Here is a 22,351-nt window from a genome sequence, read left to right on the forward strand (position 1 = left end):
CGGACATTATGCAAGTTGTTGTTTCCGTACGCTCGCACACACACACACACACACACACTCGTACACACACACACACTCGTACACACACACACACTCGTACACACACACACACACTCGTACACACACACACACACACACACACACACACACACACACACACTCGTACACACACACACACACTCGTACACACACACACACTCGTATACACACACAAACATGCAAATCATAGACTTGTACACGGTCTACTCGACAGAACTGATCTGTTATGAACATGACAACCCCACTAAAGACATGTTCTTTTGAATTGACAAAGAACTTAATTTGCTTTGGTGTTGCTGCCTACAATAGCCCTTTTTTCAGTGGACCATGATTTATTAATTTATGCTACAGGAGCCATCTACTGTAGTAGGTGGTTTAATAATCGAATTCTGAAAGTAGAAGCCATTCACATGAAGATTCTGTGCAAGATTTGACTTTTATTTAACCTTTTTGACGGGAAGTCTTTTCCAGATGAGCCCTGTATAGCACCCCAATACACATCAAAATACAATGAACACATTAAACTACACATTATTGTACACAACGATACACAAAAAGCAAAACACAGTCATAAAAACCAGACATTTTTCAGTGAAAAGAATGTCTGAAATGCCCTAGAGGCACCAATTCCTCCCATTTGAAAGCATATTGTAGATCGTTCCACTTGTAAGGTGCAAGGAAATGAAAGGCTGAATTACCTAAGAGTCTCCAGAGTTAACCAACCCTGTGAACGGGGTTGATAACTTGTCATTTTAAATCTTAAAAGCGATGTTAGGTAAGTCGGACGTTTGTGGAGCAGGGCTTTGTAAACAAAAAGAGCGTAAATGATGTGATCTACGTGACTTCAGTCTGAAGGTGTGTGTGTGTGTGTGTGTGTGTGCACGTTGTGCACTAGGCATTTCTTGAAATAACGACTTAAGTCGGCGTGTCAGCAAGTGTGCAACCAAGTGTTCGTGAGTCAAGATAAAGTGTATTATGAGAACACGTCCATATATGTCCATGCCACTCACATCACCCCCCTCTCCTCCCCTCTAACAGAAAGTTCTGGGAGAAGTTCATCTCCATCTGCCACGAGAACGCCAGCCTGCACGGCATCACCTTTGAGCAGATCAAGGCGCAGCTGGAGGCCCTTGAGCTCAAGAAGACCTACGTGCTCAACCCGCTGGCACCCGAGTTCATCCCCCGCGCCCTGCGGCCCCAGCCGGCCCAGCACCCCCATCATCACCATCACCATCACCAACACCCACACCCCCAGGGACACACGGCCAGCAAGCAGCCCGGGCCCCAGCAGCAACAGCAGTCTCCTCCGAAGGTAAGTGGGTTAAACCTGGGGGGAGGGGTGGCAGAGCAGCTGGGGGCTGTGGGTCTTGGGGCTGTGGGTCTTGGGGCTATGGGTCTTGGGTGTGGTGGTGTAATAGGATACTTAAGGTTGGAGGTACTGTGCATTGAGGTCTTGATTGTACTGGTTTTTGTGTCAAGAACTGCAACGCTGCTGGATTTTTCACGCTCAACAGTTTCCCAAGTGGTCCACCACCCAAAGGACATCCAGCCAACTTGACACAACTGTAGGAAGCATTGGAGTCAGCATGGGCCAGCATCATGTCGAACGCTTTCGACACCTTGTAGAGTCCATGCCCCAGCAAATTGAGGCTCTTCTGGGGGCAAAAGAGGGTACTCCTATACTCAGTGTATATTAAGCGAACAATGAGAGATGGGGCTGGCACAATTACTTTATAACCATGTAAATGACCGTTATGGATGAAGACAGTCATGAAAATAAAATAACCATAACTGTAAAAAATGGTATAAGTTTTGTGTGCAACAAAAAGCTGATTGAAGACGGGACATTTGAGTCCGTTTCTGCTGGAACATGGACTTTACAACATGATGAAACTTCATTGCTCGTTGCTGAAACAATCAAGGTGTTGTGGCAAACAAGTCTTTGTTTGCCTAGGCAACGCCCCTTTCCTGCAGCAACACATGCAGTCAAGAGTGGAGGAGAAACTGTCAGTCTCAACAAAAATAGGATAGGACTGCCTCTACATCTACGTTGCTTGCTCTCTGGGGTTTTAGGCTCTGTTTCTGTGTAAGCATTTTGTGACAACTGCTGTTGTAAAAATGCCCTATAAATACATTTGAGAGATGTATGTATATGTTGTATGTCATTTTATTTATTTTTTGGGGGGTGAATGTGACCATTTTGCTAACCAATAATCTTCATAATTCCATGATGGTCAGAGCCCTAATGAGAGGGATGCATGGCTCTGGCTATCAGTATCTTTGTCTTGGTGGTAGTACAAGAGTACAATCAGAACTCGCATAGTCAGTGGTTTTAGAGCTCAAGGAATTCATGTTCTTTTCAATTCAATCAACTTCAGTTCAATACAACGTAATTGGTTCCCTCGCGGCCCTTTTTGGAAAACATTTGGAACATTTTGTACTTTTTGTGGTTGCTTCAAGAGTAGTTTCCTCAAGTAACTCCTCTAGATAGTTGTAATTATTATCGCAAAACCATGTTTTTATTTTCGAAAGTGGGTTTTGAAAAGGCGAGGCGAGAATAACCGCTTGAGTTTGCACGAGTGCGTTTTGCTTTTTTCTTCTTTTTTGCCCCCTGTGAAAATGTTAACTGTTTAACTGTTTATCTGATGTCTTCGCTATAGGCGTAAAAGTTAACTAAATCACCACAGCTGCCAAGCCCCTGTATCGCCCACTGAGTGAGGTGGATATCCACATCACACACACTTCTCTGTGCGTACATACACGGTAACACCGAAAAGAGAGCATACTGGCTCTCTCTCACTCACACACACACACACACACACACACACACACACACACACACACACATACATACAAAGTGGGTAGGTTACAGGCTCTTACTCTGGGCGGTAAAATGTAAAAAAAAAAAACAATATACCAGTATTCATTCATGGACCGGGTAGGATTTTTACATACCCTCTATAAAGCTATATTCATGTTTGATTTATAACGTTAAATTATTCAGTAATGACTTGAAAAAATGATGGTAATCATCCATTTTATCGCCAGTTTCTGCTAATAGCTGAGAACGGCTAGTTAACTTGCAAGCACAACAGTCAACAACTCTGGGAGTACAGACCCCCAGAAATTGTCCTACTGCCCCTAGTGGTGAAAGTTACCACTGCACCTGAAGCTGAGAAAACAGTCAAATAGAATAATTATTCTCATAAAGGATTTTTTTTGGGTGGTACTAAATAGAGGAAATTAATGCAGGAAATTAAGAAATGTGTAAATACTGGAATTGAACAAATGACTATGCAAATGGAAACCGTTGAAGTACCAGAGTTTGAGTCTGCCAAAGAGGATTTGGAATTTTTTTGAAAAAAGTCCTACAAATAAGACTACTTCACTGTCAGTTTTTTCCTATTATTTTTGGTTGGTTTGGCTGAACAGTATATATCAATCGGAAAGGAGAAAGTTTATTAATTTGTTGCTAAGCACTAGAACTTGTATTATTCACAAACGTCAGATACCGTCATAATGTCAAAAATGTGAATATTACCGTGATACAGTATTTTGGCCATATCACCCAGCCCTACTACCTACTAGGTGTGACATGCACCAACACCTATACACACACTCTTGTATACACATACTCAAATAACCTGCTGTAATAAATCTTATGTCAATAAGTTAAAAGACCCACTGATAAAAGCATATTCTTGAGGCGCTGCTGCAGTACAGAGAAACGTGCCCGAGCAAGTTTGTTTGCCATCTTGGATGAGCAGATGAGCAGACTTATAGCTGTGTGAGCCCATCTTGATCAAATGTGCATCTGACATTGCTCTCCCTTTTGCGTAGACGTGTTCCGAGCTCCCAATATCTCTGGCCCAATATGGCTGCCAAGCAGGAAATGCTGCTGCCATCACCCGGTGTCCCCTGGTCTGAAGGTGTCCTTCTCCAGCTCTGTCTCAATCTCCCTCACTAGCTATGTGGCACTGGTCATCTGACCTGGCATAGACCTATAAGAATCTATGCCAGGCAGATGCAATGGAGCTATCATTAGCCACTGTATTGCACCTGTGACGGAGGTTGGCTTGGCAGGAGTGACATTTGAGAGGCTTTGATACAGTCACCTCATGCTCCTAGTCATCTAAAAAGATAGGGTTTACTATTGACTTCCATTTTTTTTTTATTTTTTGCTACTCACATCGCTCATACTTCTTTTCATATATGGTCCGGCTAAATCTAGTACAGATCAACTCCAATATCTCACCCCTGAAAATAACATGAATACTTTATTTAAACAGCTATGAGTATGCTGTATGTGGCAAGACGAGACGCATTATGCCAAGACAACCTATGCTATTAGGTGCAGTATTGACTTGGTGGCGACTGCTTTTTAACTTCAATCTCATTTTCCCTCCATATGTTATGATGGTTTTTCCAATGTAGTTTTTATTGGCTAGTGTGCACTCTGTTTGTCACTGAACTCCTAACAAATAACTTAGCCCTTATTCCTTGTGATGCCAACTCTCTAGCCCCGTAGGCTAGTAGTTACTACATTCGCTAGGGGTCTCAGTCGTCGGTCCAGGCTGTGCATCATTAGTCTCTCCTAATTTCAGATCATCTGCTGACTCGACTGGCTCGAAATTCGAATGAACCCCAGTCCCTGACTACAGTTTGTGCCCCTTCGTTTTAACCACAGTTCCCTGTTTTCACTTCACACATTTTTTTTGTTTGTTTATAGTTTAAACACAACCACAAGAAGCACGTCCCGATTGTCTAAACAGAAACCGGGGGAACCAAACCAGCCATCTAACCGATCACGAGGCGCATCTCCCAAGGGATACCACGTCAAGTGTTCTCAGTTTAACACCACCACCTAGGGGGGACTGTGTGCCTCAGCTCGGCTACGCTAAGACACGCTGAAGTAGATTACTGTGTACGTTCCTCCGTGCATCAATAATACAACAGGTTACAATCCACCTGAAGTCAATTGGACGGAGAACGTCCGTGTTGTTGGTCACATAACAATCAATCAATGTCAGACGTTGTTGTCTGAAAAATGGAATACAGCCCAATGTTGTGTGCATTAAAATGGAACCTGGTGGCACGGAATTGCCTCTCTTTGTATGGAGAGCGAGAGAAAAGAGTAGATGGAGAGAGAATTGACATGTTTTGGTGCGTGCTTGTGCGAGTGTGTAAGTTGCTTTGGATAAAAGTGTCTGCTAAATTGGCTATGGTGTGTGTTTGCTTGCTCACTCCAGTTAGTCAGTCCTCATTAGCCTATAAACAGTTGAAAAAGGTGCGTAATGCATGCTGTCCTTTTTTAACACTGTAACGATGTAAGGAAGCGCTTCTGTATGCATCTAACAGCTATGGAACACCCAGTTCCAGCTGAATAGATTATGAAATGAGGCACGAGTATAGGATGGACATTTTTTTTTTCTATGAGCACAGAATTGGTCAAATGATTTAAAGAAGCGAGGAGTCTGAAAATAGCAAACCTATGACGTTTTGATGTCTTGGGGCCGGTAGTATTTCTACCCACATGACTTGACCACATGAAAGCCTATTTTGGCTAAGAACTCAAATGCAGGATGTTTGAGACGTTTTTGACCCATTGCTTATTCTTTCTATCAGCACTTTGCCCAAGTCGGTTCACGTTAGGGAAAAACTCCTGGCCCTAGAATACTATAGCTGCCGCCCTCATGAATCCACACAGTGGCTTTATATTCTTCCAGAGCTGCAGCAGGATGCTTTATCCTCCAAGAATGTTGTTGCCATTTAGATTCAACAGCATTGGCTATTTAAAGCGTTCTGCAAGCGTTAACCGTGTAGCCGTTGTGACCAATGTGACATATGTGGGCCACCGCGGACCTTACGGTTACCGCTGCCTGCCCGCCTTGTCACATAGGGAGCCTCGCTCTCCTCCACTTACTCCCTCCCTCCATACCTCCCCCTCTTTTCTATGGACTTCTCTCGCTCCAGCCCTTTCTAAGGATGCCTCCCTCTCTCTTCTCTTCCAGGGGAAAGGTCAACATGCGAACCACACGGAGCACTTCCCACCTGAAGGATTTGGTGAGTGTCCTTTTCTCTTCCTTCCATCTCAGTGTTGACTTGTCTATTTGTATCTCTTTCTGGAGTCCATACAAACCACTCGGACAGAAACGGTTACCACTGTTAGTGTCAGGGTAAACACTGCCAATGCAAACTGAAAGTCAGGAACACTATACTCTAGCTGTATGTCGTTTGAGGGTGAAGCACTGTCCAAGTCTTTAAACTGCCATCTCTCCACAAACATACTCAAAATGTGTTTAACCTCTTCTCCAAAGAAATACTTATTACTTTAGTCTTAATACAGGAAGGACACAGTATTTATTAATTTTCCATTGATTGCATTCACTTCTCAATGGTTCATGTTTCACTGGGATGTGAAGAATCAGGGTTAGAGAGGTGTAGCATAGAGCATAGTGCACCCTACCGTGTAGGAGAGCAGTCACCATGAATCTAGTCGCCCCATATGGAGAAAGCACGAGGGGGGTAGGGGAGAGATGGATAGAAAGGAGGTATATTGTGCCATCACTTTAGACGGAGAGCTAGAGCAAAGAGGAGAACAGTGAGGCGTACCAAGAGTACCATCATGTCCACCCCCATCAACTGCAGAGCTTTAGACCCAAGGCTACTGTGGCAGCTCCAAATGAACACTGCATGACGCCCATTATAGGGTGTAGTCTGGGAAGACATGAAGTCAGGTTAACTGTTCTTTATCCATGACTGGGGGACAAGGAATTATACACAAACAAACGTATCTTTCTTGCTAGATCATCGCAGGAGTTGTCGACACTTGAAGACCAACATGGTGCAATTGTGGTTGTGAAAACGTTGTTTCAAATGTATTTAAGACCTCTTATAGCCAAAGAAGTACCAATTGTTTCAAAATACAATAACATTATCTCATGGGGAAATTAGCTTGGTCCGCTTAGGCACAAATAACAGAGACCAAAACAATGATTAGGTCGAGATAATCAAATCTTTCAGGATTAGCAACAAGACTAGCCACTGCTGTAATGAATATCACTTTAGTAGCAAATCATTAGCAGATATTAACTTTTATTTTCCTCTTCTTCTTCCTCCCCCAACTCTCTCCAGTTCAACCCAACCCTGCGGTGTTGATGGGCAACCCCATCCGGGCGTTCACGCCGCCCCTGGGGGGCACCCCTGGCGGCATGGGCAAGTCCCCCAGTCCTGTGCAGAGGATAGACCCCCACACGGGCGCCAGCATACTCTACGTGCCCGCCGTCTACGGGGCCAACATGGTCATGTCCATGCCACTGCCCGTAAGTATACTGCTACTGGGAATTGTAGTTTATTGTTGAGGAAAGACTCAATGTGTGGGTTTCGGTTTGAATGAATGAATTTTTGTAAGTGTGTTGCTTTGAGTTGGAAGGTGTTGCGGAACGGGTTAGCTGTGTGTGCAGAGCATACACTCTTATGCGTATGCATACTCGCACACACAAACTGACTTACACAGATCTTTCAGTTGGTGTTCGTTCTTGGTCTGAATGCACTTTATTTGAGTCAAGGAACACTACTTTTTTGGTTGTAACATGATTAATTAGTCAAAGAAAAAACACGGACCCATTATGCAATACTACATTTAATTCAGACTTGTCCGTTGGGCGTTGGTGTTATGCCGAGTTGTTAACGAAAACTCAGCAGCGCGTAATGATCGCTAATAGTGCCAAAATCCCCATAAGCTTGATTTCGACATGTTCCTTTTGTGTTTGGGCCCTATGTCTACATCCCTCCTCATCCTTCTCTGAAAACAAGACCGAGAACAACACGTTAATTGAGAATAATGACTTCTGTTTGTCTGAACATTTTCAGCTCGGCCCGCAGGGTGAGATTTCACACTCGTTATTCCTCGCTCAGTAATGGAAAGAAAGTCAACTCTCCATCTATCCCAATCTAGGCTGTTTATTTCCCCATTAAACCATAATGGCACATGGCTGATAGAATGAGCGTTTTTAATCAGGAGGATGATTTGGCACGGCAAATTGCTGTGTCGACACACAGAAGGCTGTTTTAAAAATTATGTTCTTGTTAGATAGATGCCATCCTTTTTAATGTTCTTCGCCGCACTCATTTTGAGTCTTTTTGTGAAACAAAAAATATTATTTTCAGGGCCATTTTTCTTTATGTTTGAGTTTTTTTTTTGTGCAAATTTTCTTTTTTTGTAATAATTTTTTTGAAGATGCTTTTTATATAGGAATTTGTTTATTCTATGGACCATGCAAACAATCGGAGAGTCTTCATTCCTTTACATACCAATGCCTCTTCTTTTTTTTATTTTCTTTTTTAACCTTTTGTGGAAATTATGGATGGATGTGCTTTGTTCAAAATTGCCCTTTTCAAAATGTTAATTTTATTCTGTATTTCTGCTCATTGTTGTCAGTCAGTTTGCATCCACTGCAATAAATGGATATGTTTCACTCACCAGCTGGCCTGGCTGGTAGCAGAGTCCAATCCAATATCCTATTGCTCTCATCTCAGAACCAGATTAATATTTTAACACTGTCTGTTTCCTCGACCTGCATCAGCCACTGTGCTTTTCACATAGACCGTCAGAACATCGGGGGGGGGGGGGTGCACTAGTCTAGACCATATAATATTTGAAATCATAAACTGGGTGTTTCGAGCCCTGAATGCTGATTTATTTATATCAAAGATCGTATACCACGGGTACAACAAAACATTTATTTTTACTGGTCTAATTACGTTGGTAACCAGTTTTTCACCTCGGGAGTTTGGTATATGGCCAATATACAACGGCTTAGGGCTGTGTCCAGGCACACCACGTTGTGCATAAGAACAGCCTTTAGCTGTGGTATATTGGCCATATACCACACCTCCTCGGGCCTTATTGCTTAAATATCTAGCATGGTAGTTCAGCGTGACGCATCAAGGCATTCTGCATTCACTTTTCAACACAGTATCTCCTACAAATTGTCAGTTGTGAAAGTCTTAATGCATTGTACTGGGATGTCCATGAGAAAAAGGTATCATTTTGTTAATTGGCCTATGTACCAACATATTTTTATAATAATTTATGTAACAGGGACAATGCCCTGTAATCAACATTTGTAGAATGAACTTCGATAGAACACCACTGGAAGTAGCTGACCTGCTTCCTGTCAACCCTATCTGCTCTGACTAGGCGTATTAGGTGTATTTGATGTGTATTGATGCGTGTGCGGTGATTTCTATTGACTCGTATTGATGTGGTGTCCAGTCTGTCCCCATCCAGTTGCCATGGCCCGGCTACCAGAACCGCTTTGCCATGGACCCACGCATCATGAACCACCAGGCGGCCATGGCCTACAACCTGAACCTCCTGCAGGCCCAGAACCGGGGCTCGCCCATCCCCTACAGCGGAGTCGCACACCCTTCCCCCTTGGGCATGGGCCAGCAGACTAGTCCCGACAAGGAGCTTCAGACTGATTCCAACAGAAACGGTGTGTAGCAAATAAGTTGTCGTACGTCAATGTGGAAAAGTGTGAAGTCGGTGTCTTAGCACAGTAACTCACACACAGTACAGAAGCTGAAAAAGTGTCTGCATTTTTTTAACCCCCTCAGGTAAAATGGACGGGAGTGCAAAGTCCGAGCAGAGCCGGCTACAGACACCAGAGAGGAAGACCTCGGAGATGAAGGACAAACCGGTGCGTTGTTGTTGACTCGCTCTGTAGTCACCCTGTGGGCTTAGTTGGTGCTTTATCACAATGAGAAAAAGGACTTTCAATAGGCTCCATTAAAGTCTCTTATTTAGCAACAATTCAAATAATACATGATTTAAAAAAATCTTTCTTTGCTCACACATATTTAAGTATCGATATAGAGAGGTTGGTTGTTAAACAATAAAAACGACCTGTCTGTATACAACTATGTGGCAAAAGACTGGGTTGGCTTGATTGTTGACGGCATGTAAACTATATTTAGTCTCCAATGTTTATTGAAAACATAAATACATTTGCACAATCAGCACTTGTTTTCTCTCTAATACATCGTTACAATTGTTGGTTAGCGAGCTAGCGAATTTTAGCCATGTTAGCATTAACGTGGCATCAGTCAAAACACAAAACACACGGTATCAAGAACAGGATAAAACTAGCTGAAATGAGCCACCTGCTATTCCCCACATTGCAGTTTCATTATTTCTATCCATCTGGCCATCCAGAATCACAACAATACACAGACTTCTGCCCGAGTGAAGCATCGTTTTCGTGACGTTGTCAGCTAACCCATTCGTAGTTAATGAACTATTTAGAATAGATACATTGATAAATGAATACGTATCTAAGTTTAATATAGTTTAATTCATTCTGTAGAATTGCTGTATGGCTAAATGAGCAATGTGATTGTAGCCCAGCTCACACTGTGTTCAACTGCTCCAGGGAGAGTGTGATCCGGGCGGTGGTCGGAGTCTGGACTCTCAGTCAGACGGACTGGGCTTCCCCAATGCAATGCTCCACCGCAAGGACAACTCAAGCCAAAGACCCCTCAACTACCACATGGCGCCCCCCAACACGGCCTTTGCCCCCCATCCCGTGGGCCGGGCCTTCCCCCCACAGTACCCCGGCGTGTCCAGGCTCCCCTTTAGGGTGCCGTCCCAGCACCCAGGTGGGGGCCCAGCCATGGGCCAGTCTAACCAGCATCACTCGGCCCAGCTATCACCAGCCTACGACAGCGGCAGGCACAATCCCTCCTTCTTTGGTGGGGTCATGGCCTCCCATAGGGTTGTGCCAGAGACTGAAGAGGAGGGGCCGGAGGACATGGGGAATTCCATGAGGTCCCAGATGGGCCACCAAGGGGCGCACCACCCAGCCCTGTCGCAGCCCAGCCGAGTTAACAGCTTCGGGGAGGAGAACCAGGAAGTAGGCCTGGGAGATGGGATGGGTGAGTTCTTCCATAGAGTTCAAATTCTAGAAATGATACTTTTTTTGTCCCCTCTAACCCGGGAGGCTTACTTAAAGCAAGGGAACAATAATAACATCAAAATAGCAAACGATCTGTAAATGTTGAAAATAAAAAGCTAAAGAAAATTGTGCTTTTTCACATCTGTAAATATTCAATACTCTTGTGGTACAGGTATAAATGTTGCGTTAGTCTGGGCTGTGGTTCAGGAGGGGCCAGTTTGGTCCACAGATGGTCTCAGAAGGTAGGCTGCAGGGCCGTGTCCCGGGGCCAATCCAGGTAGGTTCTGGTCTTGACCATTCTAGCCAGACGGTGGTGGGCAGACAGCTGCCTATGTGGGATGTTCTCCAGGAATACCAGGATGAGGAAGTCCCTGCTCTCCACCAGCAGATGGAGAGTGGCCAGTCTCAGCTCCAGCATGCACAGTGTTACTGTGCAGGAAGTGACGAATCACCCCACACAGGGTGTGGCGGCTGCCATAGAGGCTCGCTGTGATGTCCTTCATGATGTCCTTCCCTAGCTGGAAGTCCCTGCTGTGCAGACAGAGACGTAGGAAGGGAGGCCCCCTCTGTTCCAGGTTTCTGCTGTACAACACAAAGGCATCATAGCAGTACCTGGGGTTGGCCTTCCGCAATGCTTCCTCCAGCCAGCCTCGGGCAATGTGGAAGAGAGCCAGCTGATGGAGCAGGACCACCAGCATGAAAAGGAGCGGGCCCAGATAGGTGCAGAGGAACAAGAAAAATCCCAGGTCCAGTGTACAGTTGGCCTCCAAGTATCTGCCAAAGTTCTGGATACCGTTACCATTTTTGCATGTCCGCTCCACTTTTCTGGCCTGAAACAAGATGACCTGGACTTGTTTTTGTCTCTGGGCCCAAGTGATTAGCCAAGCATTCACAGCTGTAGTACAGGTGAGGGTCTGCAAAATAGCATGTCCCTCAGGCTGGTCAGGGGTTCTGGGAAGCTCTCCATCACGGTGTACTCATCGATTCGCACTGCCAGCTGCCTGTGGGAGTGCAGGTCTCCGCTCAGATACTTGTCTTAGACTTAGGATTCCACAGTCGATAAGGTTGAGGCTCTCCGGCCTGGTCACCTTGTGGAACATGGTGGCTAGCCCTGGTTGCAGCTAAATGTCCAGTTCTTCCATCTTTAGATACCTCAACTGCACAATCCTGTTCAGGTCAGTCATGTCCATTAACTTGGCATAATGCTTCGACTGGAAGTCAAACTCCTGTAGGAGGGAAAGTACTTTGCTGCGAAGTGAGACCCACACCGGAGGCACTCTGTCTTGCCCGTGAGGCTAACAGCTGTCTTGGAAGTACGGAGTTGGAGGGACAAGCCTGGTTTTGGGGTGCTGTCGCTGCCAATGATAATGGTCAGGTTGTACCCCACGGAGAATGTTGTCATGTACTTCAAACCCTGAGGGAAGATTCCAAAAATGTATGTCAGATTTACACTGCTCTGGCTCACTGGAGAAAGTTTCCTAAATCTATACTCTTTTTAGGGAAGTAATGTGGATTAAAGCATGAGCTTCGACGTGTACAACTGGGTTATCTTCCAGTGTTAGGGTCTCCAAGCTTCGCAGGCCATAGAAAATGTGCTTGGTAACCTGTGAGATCTTGATACCACGAGGAACCTCAGTTGACCACGTCCATTAAATGTAAAGTCGACAATAGTGGTGATTTTATTGATTGCTAAATCCAGCCTCTCCTAATGTGTGAAACAGAACTGCTGAGATGTTCAGCCAGATGATGGGTGTCTTTTTGAGTGTCACAAAGACTACCCAAGCTCAGCTTTGTCAAAAAGGGAAACTCATCTTGGTGACATTCTTCAAATAATGTATCAAGCTCAAGTTTATGCTGGCATGAAATGCAAATCCAACAAGAATTATCGTCTTTATACCCAAGCAGATTCTGACTGCAAATGTGGTGTAGTTCCTGAATTTACAGTGATCAAATTCAAGTTGTGTGATTTGTGAGTTTGAAAACCGTCTCACAAACTGACTCGAAGGAAATGCTTTTCTCGCCAAAGGCAAAATAACCTAATCTGTTAATACCAGGCTGCAGAAGCTGTTTCTGTGCCTCATCAATAGCGGGTAAATACAGAGATGAGATGTTTTCAAAGCATTTGAATGCTCCTTCTTCTAAATGACGTGCATTAGGGAATGTTAAAAAAAAAAAAAAAACGCCTCTTGAAGACGATAGAAATAAGGAAGCTCAAGAACAGCTCCTTTTTGTTTCAAAGCAGTTCTGGTGTCTCAAAATTACTATCCCCTCTGACGTAAAGTCCAGGCTCGTCAATGACTGTGACATATATTGAATATCCTACAAAACAAATCGGAGAGCTCCTGTGTACAGGTGTTGACTTTGGGTTTCTTCAGATCCCTCCCCCGAGGGGCTCTGGGGCACAGATAAGGTTATTATTGGTCACCTCGTTTTAACTTCCTTTTCTTCAGAATCTCTGGTGGTGGTGGTAGTAGTAGTGGGTGTGTGGTCCATCTTTGTTATGCAACAGTCTGAGGTCACATTTGTATAACTGATGGTTCTGGACACTTCAGTGAGTGCTTCCTGTTGTTGTGGGAGATCCAGTCATCAGTGTTGGCCCCTCACTTTTTGTTTAAAGTTGAGGCTGGTATCAATTTCACACAGTTGTGCAAAGGTCACGTAATTAGCTATAGGAAAACAACGTTTTTGGGCTTAATCCAGAGAAAATGGTGTTTTGATAAATTCTTTATTCGAAATGGCTTTCTGAAAACAACTTACAAATTTTCCACTAATTGAGGCCTCCCGAGTGGTGCAGTGGTCTAAGGCACTGAATCGCAATGCTAGCTGTGCCAATAGAGATCCTGGTTAGGGGAGGGTTTGGCTGGCTGGGATGTCCTTGTCCCTGTCGGGCTCTAGAGAGTCCTGTTGCGGACCGGGCGCATGCACATTGCCATGGTCGCCAGGTATGCGGTGTTTCCTCTGACATGTTGGTGTGGCTGACTTCCGGCTTAAGCAGTGTGTCAAGAAGCAGTGCGGCTTGGCTGGGTCGTGGTTCGGAGGAAGCACGGCTCTCAACCTTTGCCTCTCCCGAGTCCCATCCCGTATGGACAAGACTGTAACTACCAATTTGGATATCACAATTATTAAAAAATGAATATATATTTTTAAATGTTTAAATAAATAAAAAACTTTATCCACTAATTAAACACAACAATAAACTTATTGAAATAATGCTACACTGTTGACCTGAGACCATTCTCTGAAAGGGGAAGTTCAGTAAAAAAAAAAGGTGTTCCTGTTTGTTTTGTTAATAAAACCCAACACATTGTGACACTACAGCATTCATCTGGGTTTAACTGCGCAGACATGTATTGAAATTATTCTCAGTCTGAACATATTTTGTAGTTCTTGTTTTCTCTTTGTTTCACACACCTTGGTTTGCTGTGAGATAGCGACTGTAGGCTATGCCTTGTTTTTAATCTGAGACTTTGACCGTGTCCAGAAACAACCCCGTGTCACCACAACTTTGATGTTTTCATATCTAAAGACACTCGGACAGGCCTAGCTTTTAGCAATCTGGTGATGACTCCAAGTCTTCCAATGCTTCTACTACCTAGGCAAATGGCACTCAAACTATCTTTTGGGATTTGTTTCATTAGTCCACTGTTAATACAGTCTCAAAATATTTTGCATGTCAGCAATTACTCTTTCAAAATACAGCAAGTGTCACAGTATGATGCTTTTTGCAACAACAAAATGTACCAACCCAATATAATTTAACAATCTTGCTCTCTTCTCCCTCTTTCCCTTTCCCTACAACAGACCCCCTAGCTCTGGAGGCCCTGAGCCAGCAGGCGCGGCTTGGCCAGTGGGGTGAGCCCGGGCCCTTCCTCCAGGGCGGTGTGGCCTTCCCTCTGCCCCAGCAGCTGGCCCATCTGGCCCAGCCCGGCCTAGCCCGCTTCCCCCCTCAGCTGCTGGCACGGGCCAATTGGAGGATGAGCGCCGGTATGGAGGACGAGGCTGGCGGACCGCCTTTCACCAGGTAACCTTTGTCCTCTTTCTCTCTCCATTTCGCTCTCTTTCGCACTATATCTCTGGCGGTTTCTCCTCTCGACCTCTTACACCCTCTCTTTCTACTGATTCGACTCCCTTGGGATATTAAGGGTATGTATCGGTCTTCTCTTCTCTGTAGGTTCCCAGGCCTCCTGCGAGAGATGCCCCCGCAGGATCAGCCCGATCCCAGGGACCTGGCAGAGATGCAGCCCCCTCCCCAGTCCCGCCTGCTCCAATACCGCCAGGTCCAGTCCCGCTCCCCAGGAGACCCCTCCTCCCCCTCGTCTGCAACCTCCAACCACACCGGCCCCTTCCCCCCTGGCCCCTATCCTGGCCGAGACCCTACCAGCCACGAGCTGGACCTCCTCAATAACCCGGGTCTCCAGCAGCACCCGGGGAACCAGCTCTACAACCCCAACGCCTACCCCCACCAGCTGGGCCACTCTACTACCCCACCCCCGCAGGTCAAGTACCTCCTCCAGGAGGCCCAGTGGCCTCACGGCGGAGCTGGCGTTGCTCAGAACCACATGCTGGCCCAGGGCCAGGGCTTCCCCTACGGGCTGCCCGTCATGGCCCACCCCAGTAGACAGGAGCAGGTCCACCTCATGCAGCTCCACCACCACCAGCAGCAGCAGCAGCAGCACCACCACCAACAGCAGCAGCAGCAGGGTCAAGGCCCAGGCCAGGAGCCCTACCACCCCCTCTCCCCCAGAACAACAGGTGCCACCGCCCTTCACAATGTAGAAGAGGTAAGGACTATGCTCCACCCGTGTGTGTGTGTGTATCCTGTTTGTCATCATTACTAGTATGCCCTGTCTGTCACAGTTTTGTGCTACAGTCTTTTCACCTAATTTCCAATGCTATGTTTTAACACGGACGGGTACATGCAAATATATTTCAAGATTTTAATACAAAAATGAGTTGTTGTTTTTTTTCACCATGACAACATCACAGGAAATGGAAGCTATGCCTTTCTCACTTTCTGTAATTGTTTGTTTGACTTAAAAATGACTGAGAGAAATGTATCAGCTAAAGCGCAGCATATTGCTCAGAAGTTCTCCGTGGGGCCCTAACGCTGGGAAAATAACTTCCCTACCGTTGCCTCGACGTTGCTGACTGTGTCGGAGTAGAAAGTTAATGCCAGGTGACTGAGGACAGGAGATGCTAGGGCATAGCATAAAGGATTCCTGTGGGTGAAATTGTGGTCCAGGGTTTGGGCGACCTTGGTCCTGGAGAGCTCCAGTGTGTGTGCAGGGTTGTTTAACAGGCACCAAACGGAAGAAAATGGACAGGGGCTACGTGGGCTTGTCCAAAACTCAGCTTCGTTTCCCAGTGCATATTGTTTTAAACCGTTTTCCGTTGCATGCCCTAATGAACACGACCCAGACCTTTGGTCCTACCAGGCTGGGTCAGACCACAGAGTGAATAAGCAGCCCTCTCCATCTTACTTTTGTGTTATTGTCTAGCCTGTTTGATAACATGGTAGCCCAGTTGACCTCGTGGCATTTTCCTTTATTAGATTTTAACAGGAAATTAACGTTATTGGAAGACTTTGCTCTTTTTGGATGCTAATATCCGGGCTGAAAGGGATATTCGCCCACTGTGTATTCAGGTGAAGTGTTAGGACTTTCCAGTGTTTGCAACTCCCGTCCAGAGTCGGGAGAGGCAAAGGTCGAGAGCCGTGCGTCCTCCAAAACACAACCCAACCAAGCCGCACTGCTTTTTGACACATTGCCCACTTATCCCGGAAGCCAGCCGCACCAATGTGTCAGAGGAAACACCGTACACCGTGTCAGTGTGCATGCGCCCGGCCCGCCACAGAAGTCATAAGAGCGACGGGACAAGGACATCCTTGCCGGCCAAACCCTCCCCTACTTTCGATAATTTGTCTAGGTGCAACACCGTTCTTAAGGTTTTTTTTTAGGTCTTTTGTGCCGCTGTGCAGTCAAACCTGCCTGATCACGAGAAACAGAGCGCTGTCAAGACGTTGGCTAGTCAGACCTGGAGAGATGGCACACCACCTCACCTAGTCAAGTCTCAACACTGCACTAGTCAAGTCTCATCCTTCCTCCTAAAAAAAACATGTTTTAGGGGGATAACGGCAACTTCTAGCAATTTCTCCCCAATTTCGTGATATTACAATATTGTCTCATCGCTGCCATTTCCCAACACGTTCGTGAGAGGTGAAGGTCGAGTCATGAGTCCTCCGAAACATGACCCGCCAAGCCACATATCACCCACACGCTTAACCCGGAAGCCAGCCGCACCAATGTGTCGGAGGAATCACCGTTCATCTGGCCCGCCACAAGGAGTCACTAGAGCGAGATGAGCCAAGTAAAGCCCCATCGGCAAAACCCTCCCCTGACCTGGACGACGCTGGACCAATTGTGTGCTGCCCTATGGGACTCCCGGTCATGGCCCGAACCCCAGACTGTATTGATGCGGCGACACTGAGATGCAGTGCCTTAGACCGCTGCGCCACTCAAGAAGCCCAATTTTACTGTCATTCTAAACACCACCCCCCACACACACCCCTCCCCCTAATGCAACTAACATTTCCGGAGAAAAAAGGGTCTCTCACAAAGTGTTGGATCTAACACTGTCACTCCCCAAAGGCTCATCTCACCACAGTCATCAACACCTCTGGATGGTGTTCTGGTCCGAGGGCTGTTCTGTTTTCATACCACTGTCCAATTTCGGAAACGGGTGTTTTCTCGACTGCTCTTCGGAAGGCTCAGCCTATCCCCTCACGTGGCTCTCATCCTGTCTTATTGGTATTCCCATGAGTTTTCCAGGATTTTTATCATGATTCCCTGCATGTTCCCAGCTTTTACGGGCACCGTAATGGTTACTCTGGCTGAAGAGTGAATGTGTTGTGTAAGTGAAATGAGAACGTTGTGGAATGGATTCACTCCTGCAGTTTCTAGTTGACAAATAAGAGGAGTGCCGAGGAGGGTGTTGTGATTCCTACAGCAATGACCTGGCACTGTGAGGAAAGGAATAGGGATGATCTCTCAATGTACCATGGGTGATTTTGATTGACCTATATCGTCTTCGTTTTTTTAACTTCTATCCCACCTTGCCTCCTTTCTGTATCACACCTGTCTGTTATTTTCTCTCTCCATCTTTCAGTATGAACCCAGGGGTCCCGGGCGGCCCCTCTACCAGCGGCGGATCTCCTCCAGCTACCCAGACGAGGGATCCCCCGCCAACGCCGCCATCATGTCCCAGCAGCAGCCACAGCCATGCCCGGCAGACCCCCAGGAGCACCCCCACCAACACCCTCACCCCCACCAACACCCCCACGCCCCCTACGGCTACCCCCCGCCCGAGCTGTGGCCCGGCAACGGGGGTGGCCCCGGCCCGTTCCAGAACATTCCATGCAACGGAGCCAGCACACTTGTTCAACACCAACACCGGGATCTTCTAGGTACGCATCAGAAGCACCACAAATTACTTTTTGAAACCGTTATCAAAGTGTTGTGCTAATTATTCAGCATTCTATTGACTGTACCTGAGCGAGGTACAGTGCAGATCACTACATTTTTAAAATACATTGAGTTATTTTACCTGAAATGCACAAGGTCCTCTACCAACAATTAATCCACACATAAAATGGTCAACCGAATGGTTTGTAGTCAGGGTTGGACCTGGTGAATACAATTTGAAGGCTGCTGGCCTTTGTAAGGTTGACGAATCCGCATGCTGAAGCGGCTGTCATTGTCAATGATTCCAACAATGCAAGCGTGACAAAAACAAAAGTGTCAGTTTCCTTTCTAAGTGCCCATTGGTTCTCCTGACTTTGACAAGCAACCCCCAATGTATTGTATATTTTGGAAGTTGAAACTAATCTCTCCAAACCTAATTTTTCCTCTTTCCCTTTCTTCCTCCTTCCTACTCTTCCCTCATCCTTCTTCCTCACTCTCCCGTCCTCCTCCTCCCTCTCTCCAGTAGCTTCCAAGGCCCTGCGGCAGGCAGCAGAGGAGCAGATGAAGGCTGAAGCGGCAGCAGCAGTAGCTGCGGCCCAGCCTCCCGCCCACTCCCTCCAGCACCTCGGACAGTTCCCCCCTCTCATGCCCAACAGCAAGCAGCAGCAGCCGCAGCAGCAGCAAGCCCCCCCAGAGCCCGGCCAGGGCCCCGGGGGCCCCCAAAACCCTGGAAAACCCCCCACCATGTCCTACGCCAGTGCCCTCCGCGCCCCACCCAAACCCAGAGCTCGCCCCGAACAGGTCAAAAAGCACAGCGACCCACTTTCCCTACTCCAAGAGCTCAGCATAGGAAGTTCAAATGGTAGCAACGGATACTATTCCTATTTTAAATGAGTTTCACCCTTGAGAAATAACCCCTAGAAAAATATGGAGGAAAAAAAAAACGTAAAATATATAAAAAATTGAAAAAAAGCTAATAATGGCAATACTTTTTGAAAAAGACAAAAAAAAATCAGCTTTTACAAATTGTTTCTATTTGTTTTTGTTTCCCGCTTTTTGTTTTTAAACTTTTATTTGTTAAAAGTCAAATCTTTCTTCTGTTTCACATATCTGACATAAACATTTTTTTTTTTAAATATGTAAAACTTAAGTATATATAATGGATGCATTACTGGTATATACATACACATGATGTATATATGAATATATACTTATATTATGTACACTTATATATGTATGTAATGCAAAAAAAAGTTTTAAAAAATGAACTAAAATTATTTTAAAAACAGCATTTGGTTGACCACTTGGCTGCCTGTCTGTTTTCCCTTATTGAAGTTTTTTATGTTGAAGGGTTTTTTTTTCTGTTATTTTTGTGTTTTTGTTTTTAAATTGTGTTTGGACCTTCTGTCTTGATTTTCATCATAGTTGTGTTAACAGGGAAAAAGCTAAGTGGTCAACTAATTTCATATAAAGTATATGGAGCATTGTATAGAAGTAGATACATTTTCCTCTAATCTGTACATATAAAGAAAATAAATGACTGAGTTGTATGCAACAGACATGTACCTAAATTCCTGTATCATGTTAGCATTTACATTAGACTTCATTTGGTTTGCTTTTCATCCTCAACCTTAGACATTCTCGCCTGAAAATCATCTTCAATGACAGATTAGTGCAGTAAATGGGATTCTTACATGCATACAAACATGCACATGCAAACACACACCATTCAGAGAAACAATTACTTTATTATACATTTATACAAATGTGTTGGTTGTACGTAAATTCCTTTTTTCACTGGCCCTCTTCCTCTTTTTTTCTCTTTTTTTTAAACCGAAAAATATAGGATAGATAATGATATGCATGCAAAGCCACATCAAAGGGAGGTCTACTGTTGTCTGATTCCAACTTGGACAAACTAGTTTCAGAAAGAACCACGGGTATGCTTCCTCTGCCGTTTACACCTGAGGCCCAATGATGGTTGTTCTCCTGTTGGGCGACTGGCTTTCCCTTTAGTCTAGTCGGGTTAACCATGGTCTTCGATGTAGGCGTATTGCGTGATAAAAACGGTGTGGAGAAACTTCAGGCCAACTGCATATATTGGTGGATGGGTAACGTGAGTCATAACTAAGGCACGGCTGATGAATGAGTCTGAAGGTATAGAGAGGCATCACGGCCAAGTTGGAAGTGTTTGTTTCATGTTGAGTGAGATGTTGGGTCTACGTCAATGGTCTCCTTGTTTTTCTTTGACCCACTTCAGAGCTTTAAAGGTAATTTTTTTAGAAAGTCTTGAGAAAGATCCTGTCACAAAATTTCCCAACATTGCCTGGTAATTTCTGAAATCCCGGTTGGAGGTTTTCTTTAATCAGCAAGGGGAGTAAGCAACTAGGGAATCGTCCCGACTTGGAATTCTTCAACCGGGATTTCTGAAAAACCTGTAAATTTTGGGAACTTTGCCACCATAGACTATTTTTGTGCTTTATGTAGGACTTCGGCCCGAAATAAAACCGTCTGGTTTAGACCAGCGCCATCACTTACCTTTTGGTTCTGTCTTATCTGATTTGTACTGAAATACCAGTCTTTTTCACTGATATTCCATGTACTCTGTGTCATCAGTGGACATCACTTTTAGCTACCAGCCTCTTGCTCTGATTAGATGGTTGCTTAGATGACTGTTTGCCCTGGAAATTTAGACAGGAAAAAATATTCTAGTTTTTTTTTTTTTTTTGACGACTCAATGTTTAAATTTTTAACAAATAAATGCAATCGGTGTGGGTTTTGTAGGTCTTTTCTGACATGCATTCCAATCAGTGAGGTATTTTGTTTTCAGGGTGACGCGTGTCTCTTGGGAGTGAAATCTATTTGCAATTTTTGTCAAATATTTTGCAAACAACCATCAAGCTGTCCACTCTTTATACATTTGTATTGGTGTGCACGCTCAAAAATAAATTGCCAGTCGGATAAAATTATCATGACAATTATTGACGATTGTTATCAAATGCAAATTTGTGACTGATTTTTTTTTCTTTTGTGTAATAGCCATATTTGTCACATTTACTGGAAACAGTTTTCTCTCTTCATAATTCATTTGTGTTGCAGCCTTTTTCTCCCCCATCAAATATATATTTTTAATTCGTTAATGGTTTGTTTCAGTATATTGTAATAAAAGACCCTTGGATTCTAACTGGTACATTTATGTAACTATTTTGTCATTCTTTTTCATGTATGAGCCCGTCAATCAGAAATATCAGGAAGCAAATCTAGTCGAATTAAAAAACATCTCTTAAACAGTTTAAATGATCATTCAAAACATTTACGGGGACTTAAGTTTATTTAAATATTTGGTCATTAGCTTTCCAAGGTCCAGATTCAAGAGGTTGTGAATTTTAGGTTCATCACTACAAAAGACATACTTGTAAATATGCGTTTTCTAGGTATTTACAAACGAGGTTGAGGGAGCGCCTCAATTTTATAGAAGCTGTTTAAAAGAGGAGGTATGCCCTTTTTAATTATGCAAATTCAAAGACATGGACCGTGTTGGCAGTCACAGCATCTTATAGTAATAACTTTTTAAATTCATTTTTATAAGATGGTGTCTGGCTGCTTTTACAAAGATTTTCTGTTGCAGGCATATACAACATGTTATTGTAGAATACTTAATTTTAAAATCATTTGTCCTTGTTTCAGTTTCTTCGCTAAATCAGTAAAAAAAAAAAAAAACGATTTTAATTTCAGCTGTGCTTTGTGGTTCAACAATGATTTTTCACGTAAGACTACATTCATTCTGTGCATGCCAAGATGACATGACTTGTTTATATCCCGGTTTGATCAAATAGTTTATTGATTTGTGCAACAACAATAAAAATGTTTTTGTTCTCTCCCTACACAGTAACA

General features: G+C 44.6%; 1 protein-coding gene and 1 pseudogene across 1 annotated transcript in view; one reads left to right on the plus strand and one right to left on the minus strand.

Annotated features, from left to right (window-relative positions):
* The window catches only part of LOC135522469 (probable helicase with zinc finger domain), a 55,061-nt gene extending 33,414 nt beyond the window's left edge, over window positions 1-21,647 (plus strand). The window contains 10 exon segments of the mRNA XM_064948765.1: window positions 1,078-1,351; window positions 6,051-6,102; window positions 7,174-7,361; window positions 9,317-9,539; window positions 9,661-9,743; window positions 10,476-10,977; window positions 14,799-15,018; window positions 15,169-15,778; window positions 18,162-18,459; window positions 18,981-21,647. Coding sequence (XP_064804837.1) covers window positions 1,078-1,351; window positions 6,051-6,102; window positions 7,174-7,361; window positions 9,317-9,539; window positions 9,661-9,743; window positions 10,476-10,977; window positions 14,799-15,018; window positions 15,169-15,778; window positions 18,162-18,459; window positions 18,981-19,351 — 2,821 coding nt within the window. The 3' untranslated portion in view covers window positions 19,352-21,647.
* LOC135520201 (toll-like receptor 13) lies at window positions 11,154-12,187 on the minus strand (annotated as a pseudogene).
* Window positions 21,648-22,351: the final 704 nt, after the last annotated feature.

Source organism: Oncorhynchus masou, chromosome 4, assembly GCF_036934945.1.
Source record: "Oncorhynchus masou masou isolate Uvic2021 chromosome 4, UVic_Omas_1.1, whole genome shotgun sequence".
Classification (NCBI taxonomy): domain Eukaryota; kingdom Metazoa; phylum Chordata; class Actinopteri; order Salmoniformes; family Salmonidae; genus Oncorhynchus; species Oncorhynchus masou.